Source organism: Babylonia areolata, chromosome 1, assembly GCF_041734735.1.
Source record: "Babylonia areolata isolate BAREFJ2019XMU chromosome 1, ASM4173473v1, whole genome shotgun sequence".
In the NCBI taxonomy this organism is placed as follows: Eukaryota; Metazoa; Mollusca; class Gastropoda; order Neogastropoda; family Buccinidae; genus Babylonia; species Babylonia areolata.
This window is the reverse complement of record NC_134876.1, coordinates 96362909-96379224: the sequence shown is the minus strand read 5'-3', so window position 1 is coordinate 96379224 and position 16316 is coordinate 96362909. Positions and strand designations below refer to the sequence as shown.

At 40.2% G+C, this 16316-nt stretch overlaps 1 protein-coding gene across 1 annotated transcript in view; it reads right to left on the bottom strand.

Annotated features, from left to right (window-relative positions):
* Positions 1-6692: 6692 nt before the first annotated feature.
* Positions 6693-16316, bottom strand: part of LOC143289906 (nuclear distribution protein nudE homolog 1-like) — a 29794-nt gene continuing 20170 nt past the window's right edge. The window contains exon 9 of the mRNA XM_076599148.1: positions 6693-10850. Coding sequence (XP_076455263.1) covers positions 10787-10850 — 64 coding nt within the window. The 3' untranslated portion in view covers positions 6693-10786. The remainder of the gene's footprint in view (positions 10851-16316) is intronic.

Here is a 16316-nt window from a genome sequence, read left to right as displayed (position 1 = left end):
GGCCATACAGGACCCCAGACACAGAGGTGCTCGCAAAAGCCACCCTTCCCAGCATATTCACCATCCTGATGCAGTCCCAGCTTCGCTGGGCTGGACACGTGGCACGCATGCCAGACCATCAGCTGCCCAAAAGGCTCTTCTATGGTGAGCTGCAACAAGGGAAGAGATCACACGGAGGCCAGAAGAAGCGCTTCAGAGATACTCGGAAAGTCTCTGTGAAAGCATTTGACATCAACCCTGACTCCTGGGAGGAATCTTCAGTGGACCGTGACAAATGGCACGCTGCTGTGCACAAAGGCGCCAAGTTGTGCGAGGCCAACAGGACTGCTGCAGCTGTTCAGAAGAGGTGGTCATTTCATACCTGGTCAGTCATCTGACCAGAGCTGCTCTCTCTCTCTCTCTCTTGCTGTGTTGCGAGCAGTGTGTTTGTCATGTGTGTCCCCACAACGGCCAACATCTCGCTACGTATCGTTGTTAAGTACTAGTGTGTAGAATGTGGTGATTTGTAAATTGTATTGTTCGACACAGTACTTGTGTTCAGATGAGTATGTTCAGTTAATTCTTTGTTCAGTTATTGCTTTGACATGTCACAGTTCAGCTATGATTGATATAGAAAATCGCCATGTCATCATATGCTCATGGCAGTGTTCCATTTAATTCTTCTTAATGTCACAGTCAATGACATCTCTGGACACTGATAGTTTGTTCGAGAATATTCTAGTGAGTGCATATGATGCGTTCTTTCTCATTTGCTATCACTGATGAAGGTTAGTGTTTCACTGATTCTCAGTACTCTAAAATTTGTGTAGTATTCTGTCATGATTTATCATTGATTACAAGATAGTGTTGGATAATATCAGTTATTGGTTAAAACCACCTGATATGTATCAGTCTGTTAATTGTAATTTAGTTATCATGCTCTCTCCTATACGGCTTACTCCAGTATAGTGCTACATGATAAGCTGATTCATTTGATCACTTTGACACAGTATAAGCTTCACCCAGTCTATACTGTCAGTGTACTTTCACTAAATCAGCATAGCTTCAATCACTTTAACTGCACTATTTAAATGTATTAGAAATGTCGTCTGATGTCAGTGTTTGGTCTTCACACACATCACAAACCCAGTGATAGTCCTTCCATGTAATATGTATACATGTGCTTTACTATTCACTTGTGCCGACATGTTGTGCTAATGACATTTGTTTGTGTCATTCCAGGCACTGTCTTCTCTTATTGTCTTCTCTTCTTATAGCTTCTCTTCTTAGCTCTTCTTCTCATCTAATAACTATTGTAAATAAAACAACAGAAAAACCCATTTGTGACAGGCCTCTATATGTTCCTGGCCTGTGCGCGGGAATTCTTTTCTATCCTTTAATACATTCAATCATCATATTTAGTTAAGTCTTTTGTGCTGTACCCTTGAATAACCACTCAGTAACACGACTATAAAAGTGGCGTCACTGACAGGATTTTGATCCACAGCAAGATTGATCCTTCAAAAATATCCTTACAACAGGATAAAGATCCACAACAAAATAGATCAAAATTATTCCCTTTAATGTTACTATTCTTTTATCCAAATTCAATCCATCCCTAAACCACAGTCCTTTACCACCAAGTGTACCTTGTTGCAACTTGGCACTGTGAGCAAAGGATGTGCAAATTCTCTAAATCTCACCTATTAAAGCTCATAGCCAACCTAATCTCTATTACATTTGTAAGTGGCTGCAAATATCTGTTCCCTGCAGTGCAGGTGAACCTCCTCTGTGGTGGAACAGAATGGCTAACATCAGCATTAATGAGTGACGTTTATAATCACACACCCACTCCTACCTCCACACTCCAAACACAAATCAGTTTTAAAAGTGAAAAGGTTAACTCTCTCCATACGAACGGCAAAAGAGACGACGTTAACAGCGTTTCTCCCCAATTACCATCATGAAAATATTGCAAGCGGAAGGCTCTTATACTGAAGAGGTGAATGTTGACAAAGAATACCACAATTCTGACGACGGATGCTAAAGGTTAGGTCATTCAGACACCCACTGGACATCCGAGGGGTCTGTGTAGAGGAAAAGAGAGGACTGGCCGTACTGAGTGAGTTTAACCAATACTGTTATCTGATGCTCCTTCCTCTTCTTTACAGAAAGCAGCAAAGACACGTGGTCATGGTTTAATTATCCACTCTAAATCAGCATATCGCGCATCGTCCAATCAACCTGCTAGGCTTGTGGTGCCATGTTTATCTGGGGAATTACTTTCAAAAGTTTCTTTTCATACCCTTTGGATTGTTATACAAAAGAAGTCCCTGCCACACTTTGAGTAATTTTACTTTGCTCGAGAATGTTTCTGCAAAGTCTGTTACCAGTTACAAGTACAAAACAAATGAGTTTCTAACCTGCCATGTGTATGAACAAAATGGACAACATCAGCAGTAATGAGGGATTTGTAAACTCACACTGCTGTGTATGAACAAAATGGCTAAAATTAGAATTAGCGAGGCATTTGGAAACTCACACTGCTGTGCTGTGTTTGAACAAAATGGACAACATCAGCAGTAATGAGGGATTTGTAAACTCACACCTGACTCTTCCTTCATACTGCAGGTGTAAATAAGTGAACAAGGTCAAAAGTGAAACCTAGACTGGTTTGGATTCTTCTTCCCCTTCTTTGTGGATACGAAGATTTCTGGGTTTGGGTTTATTTTTCACTCTATCATAGCACAGCACTCATCATCAAATGAACCTTTGATCATGTAGTGCAGTCTAGGTTTTTTCTTCTTCTTCTTTTTTCAATCTTGGGATTTACTATCAATAATGAATGAAAACAATGAATTCTACTTTTATTATGTGTGACAATATGTGTGGGGGTAGGGGTGCATGTGTGTGTGTGCGCGCGTGCACACACAAGTGGTGGGGGTGGTGTGTGTGTGTGTGTGTGTGTGTGTGTGTGTGTGTGTGTGTGTGTGTGACCACTTGCTACTATTGCAGAGACAGCAGGTAGCGGGAAAGGGCGAGTGAAGAGCCAGGAAAACTGGGTCAAGACACACACTGCTGTTTCTCACTGTACTCTTCCATGAAGAAAACAGGACACCAGGATTGTCTCATGACCCAGATTTTAAAATGTATATTCATGCTTTGCACAACACAAATGGAAACCGGTTATCTTTTTTTTCCCCCTTTTTTTTTTAACCGTTGACTGCAGAATAAATAATGGGCAAGTGAAAGACAATACACCAAATCAAAGAAAACAAACAAAAAATCATTATGTGACATAACTTTTTAACATAAAAAACTAAATGAAAATTCCTGTCCACAATATTAAGTTTAATATTTACAAATGTTTGTGTAATGGCAGCTTATTGTGAAAGCCTGAAGAAAATATAAACAGTAAAAACAAGATACAGAAAAGAACTGTTAATATAACATGTGATAAAATGAAATAAAATAAAATTAACTAAAATAATACAATACAATGAATGAAAAGATAGTTCTGCGGATAGCAATATAAACTGAGAGATAGATATCAGACAGACAGGTAGAGATAGATAGATAGAAAGATTGACAGACAGATTGACAGACAAATTGATTGATTGACCAATCAGTAAATATTTAGATAGCAAAAAAAATTGATAAACAAGGTACCAAAAAAGTCTAAATCACTGAGATCATAAAACATAATCCTCCTGTAGTACTCTATAACTAATAACTGTCAACAGTCTCTGATACAACTATGTTCTCCACTTTACATGTGGAGATACACAACCAAAGCTGATGCAAAGAACACTTCACCAGTATTTCAAAAGCTAAAAAAAAAAAAAAAGCAAAAAAGAAAAGGCACAACAAAAAACAACGGTATGAATGACTGGTCAAAACTGCAGTGTGTGCAGCAAACTTGAAAGAATCATAGGAAAATGTCAACTGCTACAACAAACTCTCATGGACCGACAGTAATATTAGAAAACACTGTCAGGCTGATCATGATTACATTCTGTGTCTGTGTGCGCACACGCATTCTGATTCAGAGTATTTTCAAAACCTGTGAACTAGAAGCACAGCTAATAATGCTTCAGTTGTGTTGCAGTCTTCTCTTGGTCATGTTTTTCATAAGCAGTATCAAAAAACAAAAATCAGAAAAACATTACAGTGTATTCCCATGCCTCCCCCCCCCAACCCCCTACCACACACACATACACACACACACATGTACACACTGAAGACCACATGAACAATTCTACAATGCCAAATTTGTGTTTTGATTAGCCTTTTTTTCTCAACAAATTCACATTTTTTTAAACAAATTCACATTTCAAATTCAGTATCAGCTTACAATGGTCCAATGCTTTTTCAGCTATTGTTCCTCATTTCAAGTCTCCTAAGCAAAAGAACAAGAATAATGACACAAACATGCATATCACGCATGCAGATACACACGCACACATACTCTCACATACCATACAAAGCCTATATACAAAGCCAATATGAAACTAATACTAAATGATATCTCAGAGACAATGACGCAGCATCCATTCCTAGCAGACTCCACTGTTATCACTGATCATTGGGGTTAGTGATTACCACCTTCAGGGCAGTGAATTCAAACCCACAGTGTCTAGGGATAAGTATGGGAAGGCAGACCCAATCCTCTGTGTGCAGTGTTGGCCTTGCCCAACCAAACAGGAAGGCAGACCCAATCCTGTGTGTGCAGTGTTGGCCTTGCCCAACCAAACAGAAAGGCAGACCCAATCCTCTGTGTGCAGTGTTGGCCTTGCCCAACCAAACAGGAAGGCAGACCCAATCCTCCCTGCAGTGTTGGCCTTGCCCAACCAAACAGGAAGGCAGACCCAATCCTCCGTGCAGTGTTGGCCTTGCCCAACCAAACAGGAAGGCAGACCCAATCCTCCCTGCAGTGTTGGCCTTGCCCAACCAAACAGGTCCTCTTTCAAACTTGAGTGGAGTGAGGAAAATGGGAGTGAAGTGCCTTTCTAAAGGACACAACACCATGCCCAAACAGGGCCTCTCTGCAGTGAGGAAAATGGAGGTGAAGTGCCTTTCTAAAGGACACAACACCATGCCCAAACAGGGCCTCTCTGCAGTGAGGAAAATGGGAGTGAAGTGCCTTTCTAAAGGACACAACACCATGCCCAAACAGGGCCTCTCTGCAGTGAGGAAAATGAAGGTGAAGTGCCTTTCTAAAGGACACAACACCATGCCCAAACAGGGCCTCTCTGCAGTGAGGAAAATGGGAGTGAAGTGCCTTTCTAAAGGACACAACACCATGCCCAAACAAGGCCTCTCTGCAGTGAGGAAAATGGAGGTGAAGTGCCTTTCTAAAGGACACAACACCATGCCCAAACAGGGCCTCTCTGCAGTGAGGAAAATGGAGGTGAAGTGCCTTTCTAAAGGACACAACACCATGGCCAAACAGGGCCTCTCTGCAGTGAGGAAAATGGGAGTGAAGTGCCTTTCTAAAGGACACAACACCATGGCCAAACAGGGCCTCTCTGCAGTGAGGAAAATGGGAGTGAAGTGTCTTTCTAAAGGACACAACACCATGCCCAAATGGGGCCTTAACCCTGATCACTGGTGAAAGCTGGACCATAAGTCCATGTCCTGAACGACACTGGTGCTGTGTATGCCAGCTGATCTGAGCTGGACACTGTGCTGACAACCACACACAACCCTGCTATCCAAACTGTAGGAATGAGTCACCTTGTCAACTTTGCTACACTGACAGACATCATTGAAAAACTGCCCCATGCATTTTCAGAAAAATAAACCTCTCGCTTACTTGCCCAATCTGTTCTCAGACTTTCTTTGTCCTACCTTTCCTGTTTCTACTGACTGAAGACAAGAAAAAGTAAGAGATTGTTCATTTCTTAATTCTCTTTCTTCTTTTTTTTTTTTCCCCCTTTCTCACTAGCTCGGTCTTCCATTTGTTTCACTTTACCCCCGTATCAGACTTCTGAACAAGCTCATCCAGCAAAATGGACAATACATACTGATTTTTCTTCACTTTTTTTGTTTGTTTGTTTTGTATTATTTGCTTGGCTGAATGCCAATGCCAATTCCAAGACTGTGGAGTGCTATCTTTTGTGGAGACTCACTACAAGAATGTGAAACACAAAAGTCAGTACACTACTGTTCACATAATTTGTGGCAGTTAAACATTACTTTCAGACCAGTTTTTCTTTTCCTTCATTACCAAGCATGTCTCTCTGATTCCTCTGTTTCTTTGTATCTCCTGCTGCGTTTATTGTTACATTGTTTTCTGTTGTTGCCTTTTTGTTAGATTGTTTTATTCACATACTTCAACTGCCATGTTTATTTATTGTGTTTGTTCAAACAACAGCTTAAAACATATTTTTCTAAAAGATTAAATGTATATAAAACAGGATATCACAATACATAATAAAACTTAACTTGAAAGACTCCAAAACACAACATGGAAATAAAACTACAACACTTTACTGCTCAAATACATTTTCAAACAAAAACAAACAAAAAGAGAGAAAGAGATACAAACAGACGTCGGGAGAGGTATAACCACTGGCACTTCATATGCTGTGCAGCTAGAGACATGGCTGCATTGTAAGCTGTACTGTATCAGAGCAACAACACAAAACACCACAATGACATGCTTGCTGGACTTTTTTTGTATTCTTCTGTGCTTCCAGTACACCAGGGGGGGGGGGCACGCGAGCGGGATTGCACCGTGCATGTTCATTTCCGAAGCAAGCCGACTAAGTAATCCCCACTGCTGCGGCGCATCTGACATCATTTGACTAACTTTAATACTTAAAACAATGTTGACATTTCCTTCTTCATGTGATAAATAGATGTGATAGTAGTAGACATAACAACACCATTTACATCTTTATTTTTTGTTTTGTTTTATGGTATCTCAATTATTCTTTTATTTCGACAGTAAAGGAGACATTGTCATCGCTTCAAGCACACCACAATGCATGGTAGATCTCTAGATCTGCACAAACCAGTCTACAGCCACTAATCTAAAAATACTAATTTTAGATAAGTGGTCTACGACGGGCTGAAAGAAACAATCAATTCAATTGTTCTTTCATGTTCATTCCAATTAATTCAGTGTCCGCTTTACAATATTCATATGCAGTAAACACATCGATGGTGTAGTTAGTATCACTATGTGTTCTGTCCAGAATTTGTATTTCTTTCCTTTTAATTGTGAACAAGAAAAACAAGGTCAAGTCATCTTGGAACACAACCTACCTTCTAGTAGGCCTCAGTGGGAAACAGTTTCTAGAATTTTCAGATTTCAGAACAGATCTCAACGAAACAAACTGTTCATGATTCGAAAATATGGCTTAATTCGAGAGACAGACAACCTGTGATTGTGAAGATTTTTTTCGCACAATGTTGAAGCCAAATTTTGCATTGGCAGACAAAGTATTTCCAGAGAAAATGGCAATGTTGAAGTTTACCGTGGACACACAGACAACCGAACACCGGGTTAAAGCATGGACTCACTTTGCTTACATAAGCGAATCAAAAACAACTGGCTCCAACCCAGAGTAGAATACCTCTATCGCAAAACTATCTGTGTAACAGTGTGAGTGAAGGTTTATGGTATGATGTAATTATCATAGCAGAAGTAAAGCCGCTATCTGAATTCTTTGCATCTGTTCTCCCTTTTCTTTTCTTTTTTTTTTCTTTTGGGGGGAAGGGGTGGGGGAATGGGGGAGGGTGCATTTCTTATTAATAATTAACATGTGAAGAAAAGTACTGTGCACAGGTTGTACGTATGTCTAAAAACAAAATGTCTATCAGGTCAACTTAAATTCCATTACTCACCAGAGAAATTGACTGATCCATTCACAGTTGACAAATTTGATAGAACTGATGAAGCACTCTGCACAGCTCTGCCCAGGCTGAGTGTTGCTGACAGTCTTCACAGCTAACAAATCCTTCCCACTAACTCCCCCTCTTTCTGCCATGCACTGAACAGACACACACACACAGTTCACTTCAGTGGCTCAAGGAGGCGGCACTGTGTTCTGACAAATCCATATCCGCAACACTATCTGCTACTGTGCTAGGCAGACACCTGACCAACAACACAGAGAGAAAAGCCGTAAAGTGACAACTCAGAAATGTTTAAATGATGCAGGCCACAGCCCCAATCCAACAAGCAGTCAGTTGGAAAAACTGACCTGGCAGAATAGTTAACAAGCTTGTCTACCAATACAGAGTCCATGAGGGTCTGGATTAAAATCCTGCTCTCGCCCTTACTCCTAAGTTTGGAAAATCGAACTGAGCATATGGTGGTACTGATCACATGATGAACTGAGGTCCCCAGTGCAGCATGTAATTGGCGCACTGAAAAAGAACCAATGGCAACTAGAGTGTTGTCCTCTGGCAAAATTCTGAAGCAGAAATCCACTCAGATAGGTACACAAATATATGTGCATACACTCAAGGCCTGACTAACTGCATTGGATTATGCTGCTGGTCAGGCATCTGCCTAGCAGAAATGGTGTAGTGTATATGGGTCTGTCTGAACACAGTCACACCTTGAGAAACTGAACCTCCTCTCCAGGAAGCACGGTGCACCAACTTAAGTTGTTTCCCCTGAACAATGTCCTGAATGTTGGCAGTGTAAAGGAGCAGTTATGGATATATGGACTATGTACAGTGACAGTCAGGGTGTCAGGGCTCTGATATATATATATATATATATATATATATATATAAAGAGAGAGAGAGAGAGAGAGATGGATGGATAGATAGATGGATGGATAGATAGATAAAGGTAAAGAAGTGAAAGATTACACAGCCTTTAACAGCCGTCAGTGCAGTGAATTCATATCAACTGTGCCTTGGATTTGGTATAGGAAGGCAGGGCCCAATCCTGTCCCTTAAAATCCCCCTACCGAAGTCAGGTACCATTCACACCTGGGTGAAGTGAGGAAGTCAGGTACCATTCACACCTGGATGAAGTGAGGAAGTCAGGTACCATTCACACCTGGGTGAAGTGAGGACGTCAGGTACCATTCGCACCTGGATGAAGTGGAGAAGTCAGGTACCATTCACACCTGGGTGGAGTGAGGAAGTCAGGTACCATTCACACCTGAGTGAAGTGAGGAAAGCAGGTACCATTCACACCTGGGTGAAGTGAGAAAGTCAGGTACCATTCACACCTGGGTGAAGTGAGAAAGTCAGGTACCATTCACACCTGGGTGGAGTGAGGAAGTCAGGTACCATTCACACCTGGGTGAAGTGAGAAAGTCAGGTACCATTCACACCTGGGTGGAGTGAGGAAGTCGGGTACCATTCACACCTGGGTGAAGTGAGGAAGACAGGTACCATTCACACCTGGGGAGGAAGTCAGGTACCATTCACACCTGGGTGGAGTAAGGAAGGCAGGTACCATTCACACCCGGGTGGAGTGAGAAAGTCAGGTACCATTCACACCTGGGTGGAGTGAGGAAGTCGGGTACCATTCACACCTGGGTGAAGTGAGGAAGACAGGTACCATTCACACCTGGGTGGAGTGAGGAAGGCAGGTACCATTCACACCCGGGTGGAGTGAGGAAGTCAGTCAGGTACCATTCACACCTGGGTGAAGTGAGGAAGGCAGGTACCATTCACACCTGGGTGAAGTGAGGAAGTCGGGTACCATTGACACCTTTCCCAAAGACACAACACCATGCTGAAACAGGGCCTCGAACCCTGATCACTGGTGAACACTGGATCAGAAGTCCAATGTATAACTGAACCTGCCTCAGTGCTTACATATATTTTTAGACTTTATTTTTTAAAATGCGTGAATATAATAGCAGCAAATGGATTAAGAAAACATGGAGGGCTGTACTGGAGTAAACCCACAACACACAGCTATTACATCACATACACATGTGGAGCTTGAAGGTGTGTGACACTGACAAGTTGATAAGGCAATGACCATTATGATGAGCACAGAAAATTCCACTACATTCCATCAGAAGACACAATAAATACTGAGAAACCAGATGATGATGATGATAACGATCCACAATAGTGAAAGTATAGCATCCCACTCATGACAAAAGAGCAAGATATTTTATTTGACAATTAAACATCAATTCATTTGCTTTGTTTGTGGTGGTGGTTGGTTGGTTGTTGTTCTTGTTGAACTGAACACTGAAAATAGCAGAGGCTGCAAGTAGAGATTAGCAGCAACCTGAACCAAAACAGACCCTCACATGTATATGCAGGCAAGCTGTGTGTCAGCACACTCAAAAGAACATGAATATCCACACACACTTTCCTCTCCGTATCTTTTCCAAAACATGTTTTCATAAAATAATACACAGCTCCCTTCTTCTCAACCATTCTCTAAACACACACACAAAAATGCACATGTGCATGCATACACACACAGAGCAAACAATTACATATACTAATGGAAACATGCAAAAGTATAGGCATGCACACACAACAATCTTCCTACTTCTTATCTGTTTCACTCCGTTCTTTCCTCTGTCTCTCACACACACATACACACACACACCAATGTAATAACCACACACACACACCACTATAATAACCACACACACACACACACACACACACACACAAACGCACTTTCTTCTTTGTTTTAAAAATCTCCCAGCACAGAAAACCAGCAGGCAGCAAACAGCAGACGTTGGAGACGTGAAGCAGAACGGAACAGCTGCAGGGAAAGAATTAAAGGTCCCAGACAAAGAGTGTCCATGGATGACTAGCGAGTTGAGCTGTGGCCCCCAGTGTTCCTCCCGATGCCCCCTCACACAGACATCTTCAGCCCTGGCTGCGAGGGCAGTGAGGTGCCTCGGGTCAGCCGCTTTGTTCTGTGCCACACACCAACAGTGTAGGTTAATCATGTCCCCAGATATATGGGTTAATATCATCCCCACACACCAACAGTGTAGGTTAATTATGTCCCCAAATATATGGGTTAATATCATCCCCACACATCAACAGTGTAGGTAAATCATGTCCCCAAATATATGGGTTAATGTCATCCCCACACACCAACAGTGTAGGTTAATCATGTCCCCAAATATATGGGTTAATGTCATCCCCACACACCAACAGTGTAGGTAAATCATGTCCCCAAATATATGGGTTAATGTCATCCCCACACACCAACAGTGTAGGTAAATCATGTCCCCAGATATATGGGTTAATATCATCCCCACACACCAACAGTGTAGGTTAATCATGTCCCCAAATATATGGGTTAATATCATCCCCACACATCAACAGTGTAGGTAAATCATGTCCCCAAATATATGGGTTAATGTCATCCCCACACACCAACAGTGTAGGTTAATCATGTCCTCAAATATATGGGTTAATATCATCCACATTGTCCTGTCCAACACATCAGCAGTATAAGTTAATATCAACATTGTTCAGACAAGTATATCAACCAAACAGGTTAATATCATCTACATTGTTCTGTCAAAAACAACAGCCACATGGTTTAATATCATCACAATTTTTCAGCTATATAGCTTAATACACTTGATAACCTTGTCAAATGCATCAACCATATCGGTTAAATATCATCAAAATTTTTCAGCCATATAGGTTACATATAGGTTAATACATTCAACATTTTCTCAGTCAAATGCATCAACCATATAGGTTAATACCCTCAACATTTCTGTCAAATGCATCACTCGCACAACTTAATACCCTCGACATTTCTCTGTCAAACACATCACCCGCATAGGTTAAGAGTAAATACCCTCAACATTTCTCTGTCAAACGTATCACTTATATAGGTTAATACCCTTGACATTTCTCTGTCAAACACACATACACATGCATGCACACACACACACACACACACACACACACACAAGCACAAGCACACACCCACGCACATGCACGCACGCACACACACAAACAAACACACACATGCTAAATTACTGATATGACTGTCATGAATGAAAGCAGTGATACATATTTTTTCCACAAAATAACAAATGGAACCCAAGCCTTTTTTCCACAACTCAAAGAGCTACAGTGCTTACAAAAAAGCTACATGTAAATTCGTGTCATTCAAGACAAAAAGAGACTGCATATGGTCATAAGTTGCCACTTACTGGTTCAGATTTCATCTGATATTATGAAGAAACCAATCCAGCTGATTAAAATTGTATTATTTTATCATCTGATCACATCAAAAAGAAATGAATCCGGTTAATCAAAACTGTGTTATTTTCTCAATCAGACATGCGACACTCAGACACAAACAAAACGCCCCTACTGCAAACAACATCACCCGGTTGAGAAGAGGAGGGAAAGACTCAAGGGACATAACCATGCCAACCAAAGAAACAGCACTGAATGGCAACCTACTCCTCCCACCCCCCCTCCCCGCCCGCACACACATACACAGCACACTTGCTAGCAGACTATGTACTTGCAACCCTCACCCTATCACATATTCTTGTGTACGACACTATCACACCAAATAACTGCTTGAATGAAACACTGACCACTTTCAATTCTGTGAACTTCAAGAAAACATGCAATTAAAAAATTACAAAAATTACACCAAAGGCATAGGACTTGCCACGCCACACTGATAACAGGACGAAAGGCAAAATCACTGTGTTCACATCACAGCAACAGAGTGGTCCTAAAGGATGAAAGGTTACCATGTGTTTCACTATTCAGGGCTTCAGCGGTGGATGAATGATGACAACATGCCATTCACTGTTTCCTTCCCATCCAGTAGACCTTAGTGGTGGTCTGGACACTACTCATTCAGATCAGACAATAAACTGAGATCACATGTGCAGAATGCACTTAACTCATTCAAGACAGTAAGTCTTCTTCTGTTCCTGGCCCGTCAGAGACCCATCCTGATGACCAGTGGATGTCTGATTGAACCCGGCCTGTACTTTCGTCGTCTTTATCTTCATCCACCTCATTGATGGGAGAACCTTCTGCTTGCAAGATATAACGAACCCACAGCGGTGAAAAACTGTCATCGGAGCCTCTTTGGTCGTTCGTACGGAGAGAGTTAAGCAAATGAAAAAATAAAATAAAACAAAAATTTTTAAAAAGGCAGCAAAAGGGTTGTCCCAGGCAAAGTCCTGAAGGAAAATCCACTTTGACAGAAAAACAAATAGACTTGCAGACATAAAACAAGGTAGCACTGTACTGTTGTGATGTGTCCTCACTGAGAAGACCAGCCCAACTATCACACTGAGATATCTGTTGTGACAAAAATGCAATAAAATAAAGCATAAAAAAAAAAAAATTAAAATCCCCTGTCCCGACAATCATAGGCCGTCCATTCAACAATCTTTAAGTCCCTGACTGCCAGGAAAAAACAGCAGAAAGAGGTGTTTCAAGTTATAAATCAGTATCCAGAACAGATGTTTCAAATTATAAATCAGTATCCGGAACAGATGTTTCAAGTTATAAATCAGTATCCAGAACAGAAAGAGGTGTTTCAAGTTATAAATCAGTATCCAGAACAGGAAGAGGTGTTTCAAGTTATAAATCAGTATCCAGAACAGATGTTTCAAGTTATAAATCAGTATCCAGAACAGGAAGAGGTGTTTGAGTTATAAATCAGTATCCAGAATAGGAAGAGGTGTTTCAAGTTATAAATCAGTATCCAGAAAAGATGTTTCAAGTTATAAATCAGTATCCAGAACAGAAAGGTGTTTCAAATTATAAATCAGTATCCAGAACAGATGTTTCAAGTTATAAATCAGTATCCAGAACAGGAAGAGGTGTTTCAAGTTATAAATCAGTATCCAGAACAGATGTTTCAAGTTATAAATCAGTATCCAGAACAGATGTTTCAAATTATAAATCAGTATCCAGAACAGGAAAAGTTGTTTCAAGTTATAAATCAGTATCCAGAACAGATGTTTCAAATTATAAATCAGTATCCAGAACAGGAAAAGTTGTTTCAAGTTATAAATCAGTATCCAGAACAGCAAGAGGTGTTTCGAGTTATAAATCAGTATCCAGAACAGATGTTTCAAGTTATAAATCAGTATCCAGAACAGATGTTTCAAGTTATAAATCAGTATCCAGAACAAAAAGGTGTTTCAAGTTATAAATCAGTATCCAGAACAGATGTTTCAAATTATACATCAGTATCCAAAACAGGAAAATTTGTTTCAAGTTATAAATCAGTATCCAGGACAAAAAGGTGTTTCAAGTTATAAATCAGTATCCAGAACAGAAAGGTGTTTCAAATTATAAATCAGTATCCATTACAGATGTTTCAAGTTATAAATCAGTATCCGGAACAGAAAGAGGTGTTTCAAGTTATAAATCAGTATCCAGAACAGAAAGAGGTGTTTCAGTTATAAATCAGTATCCAGAACAGGAAGAGGTGTTTCAAGTTATAAATCAGTATCCAGAACAGATGTTTCAAGTTATAAATCAGTATCCAGAACAGAAAAAGGTGTTTCAAGTTATAAATCAGTATCCATAACAGAAAAAGGTGTTTCAAGTTATAAATCAGTATCCAGAACAGGAAGAGGTGTTTCAGTTATAAATCAGTATCCAGAACAGGAAGAGGTGTTTCAAGTTATAAATCAGTATCCATAACAGAAAAAGGTGTTTCAAGTTATAAATCAGTATCCAGAACAGAAAGAGGTGTTTCAAGTTATAAATCAGTATCCAGAACAGATGTTTCAAGTTATAAATCAGTATCCAGAACAGGAAGAGGTGTTTCAAGTTATAAATCAGTATCCAGAATAGGAAGAGGTGTTTCAAGTTATAAATCAGTATCCAGAACAGATGTTTCAAGTTATAAATCAGTATCCAGAACAGAAAGGTGTTTCAAATTATAAATCAGTATCCAGAACAGATGTTTCAAGTTATAAATCAGTATCCAGAACAGAAAGAGGTGTTTCAAGTTATAAATCAGTATCCAGAACAGGAAAAGTTGTTTCAAGTTATAAATCAGTATCCAGAACAGATGTTTCAAGTTATAAATCAGTATCCAGAACAGAAAGAGGTGTTTCAAGTTATAAATCAGTATCCATAACAAAAAGGTGTTTCAAGTTATAAATCAGTATCCAGAACAGCAAGAGGTGTTTCAAGTTATAAATCAGTATCCAGAACAGATGTTTCAAGTTATAAATCAGTATCCAGAACAGAAAGAGGTGTTTCAAGTTATAAATCAGTATCCAGAACAGGAAGAGGTGTTTCAAGTTATAAATCAGTATCCAGAACAGATGTTTCAAGTTATAAATCAGTATCCAGAACAGGAAGAGGTGTTTCAAGTTATAAATCAGTATCCAGAACAGAAAGAGGTGTTTCAAGTTATAAATCAGTATCCAGAACAGGAAGAGGTGTTTCAAGTTATAAATCAGTATCCAGAACAGGAAGAGGTGTTTCAAGTTATAAATCAGTATCCAGAACAATCGGCCAGAAACAGAGAAAAGGGTCTGGTGACATACTAACCTAGATCAAATGTGTAGAATTTTCAGCCTTCCAGAAATATTTCCCTTCTTTTGATGATGTCATCAGTGATGTCACAATGGACATAAGTGCCACAGTTAAAAGTTTAAATATATCAGCACTATTGTGATCCATTCTAATAAACACATGTGAATCATGAGGACAACAGGGTTCATAGTCCACTGTCCTATTTCCCTTCACTGCCGCATAACATACGAGTTTTGATAGTTTCAGAAATTGTTGGTTTATTTTTGATTGTGTACTATTTACAATTGTGTGCTATGACGTGTGTGCATGCGTGCACGTGTGCTTGTGTGTATTGTGTGTGCGTGTGGAGAGATGAATAATTTTTGATAATGTTTGGTATCTTGTGGTCAATTTCTTCCTTTTTGATATTTACATATGTGTTCCACTTGTAAACGCCTCAGGCTTATCTTTAAGATTAGGCATAAATGCTAATAATAATAATAATATTTATATTAATAATATGAAGCAGCTGACAAAGAACAAAAACCTGTACTACATAAAACAATATCTCCTGTGTCCGTGTTGCTGCACCAGAACAAACCAACTGGGTTCTCCAAAAGCATCTTCCCGGGATCCCATATATTTTTTTTTTTTTTTTTTTTTTTTTTTTGCTGCCCCATCATCTGCACCGTTTCAGTGGCATTACTCCCACGCCGCTCATTTAGATTCCCCCATACACAGCCACACCCGGGTTCGTCCGTCGCAGTCCCAGCGTCGGCAGTCCACAGGTAACCATCGATGTTAGGTCACCAGGCCACACACCAGAGGAGACCCTGCACTGCTGCTGAGTCACTTCGGTGGTGTTCAGTGGTGCCTGTTCTGTTTTAACGTACTTA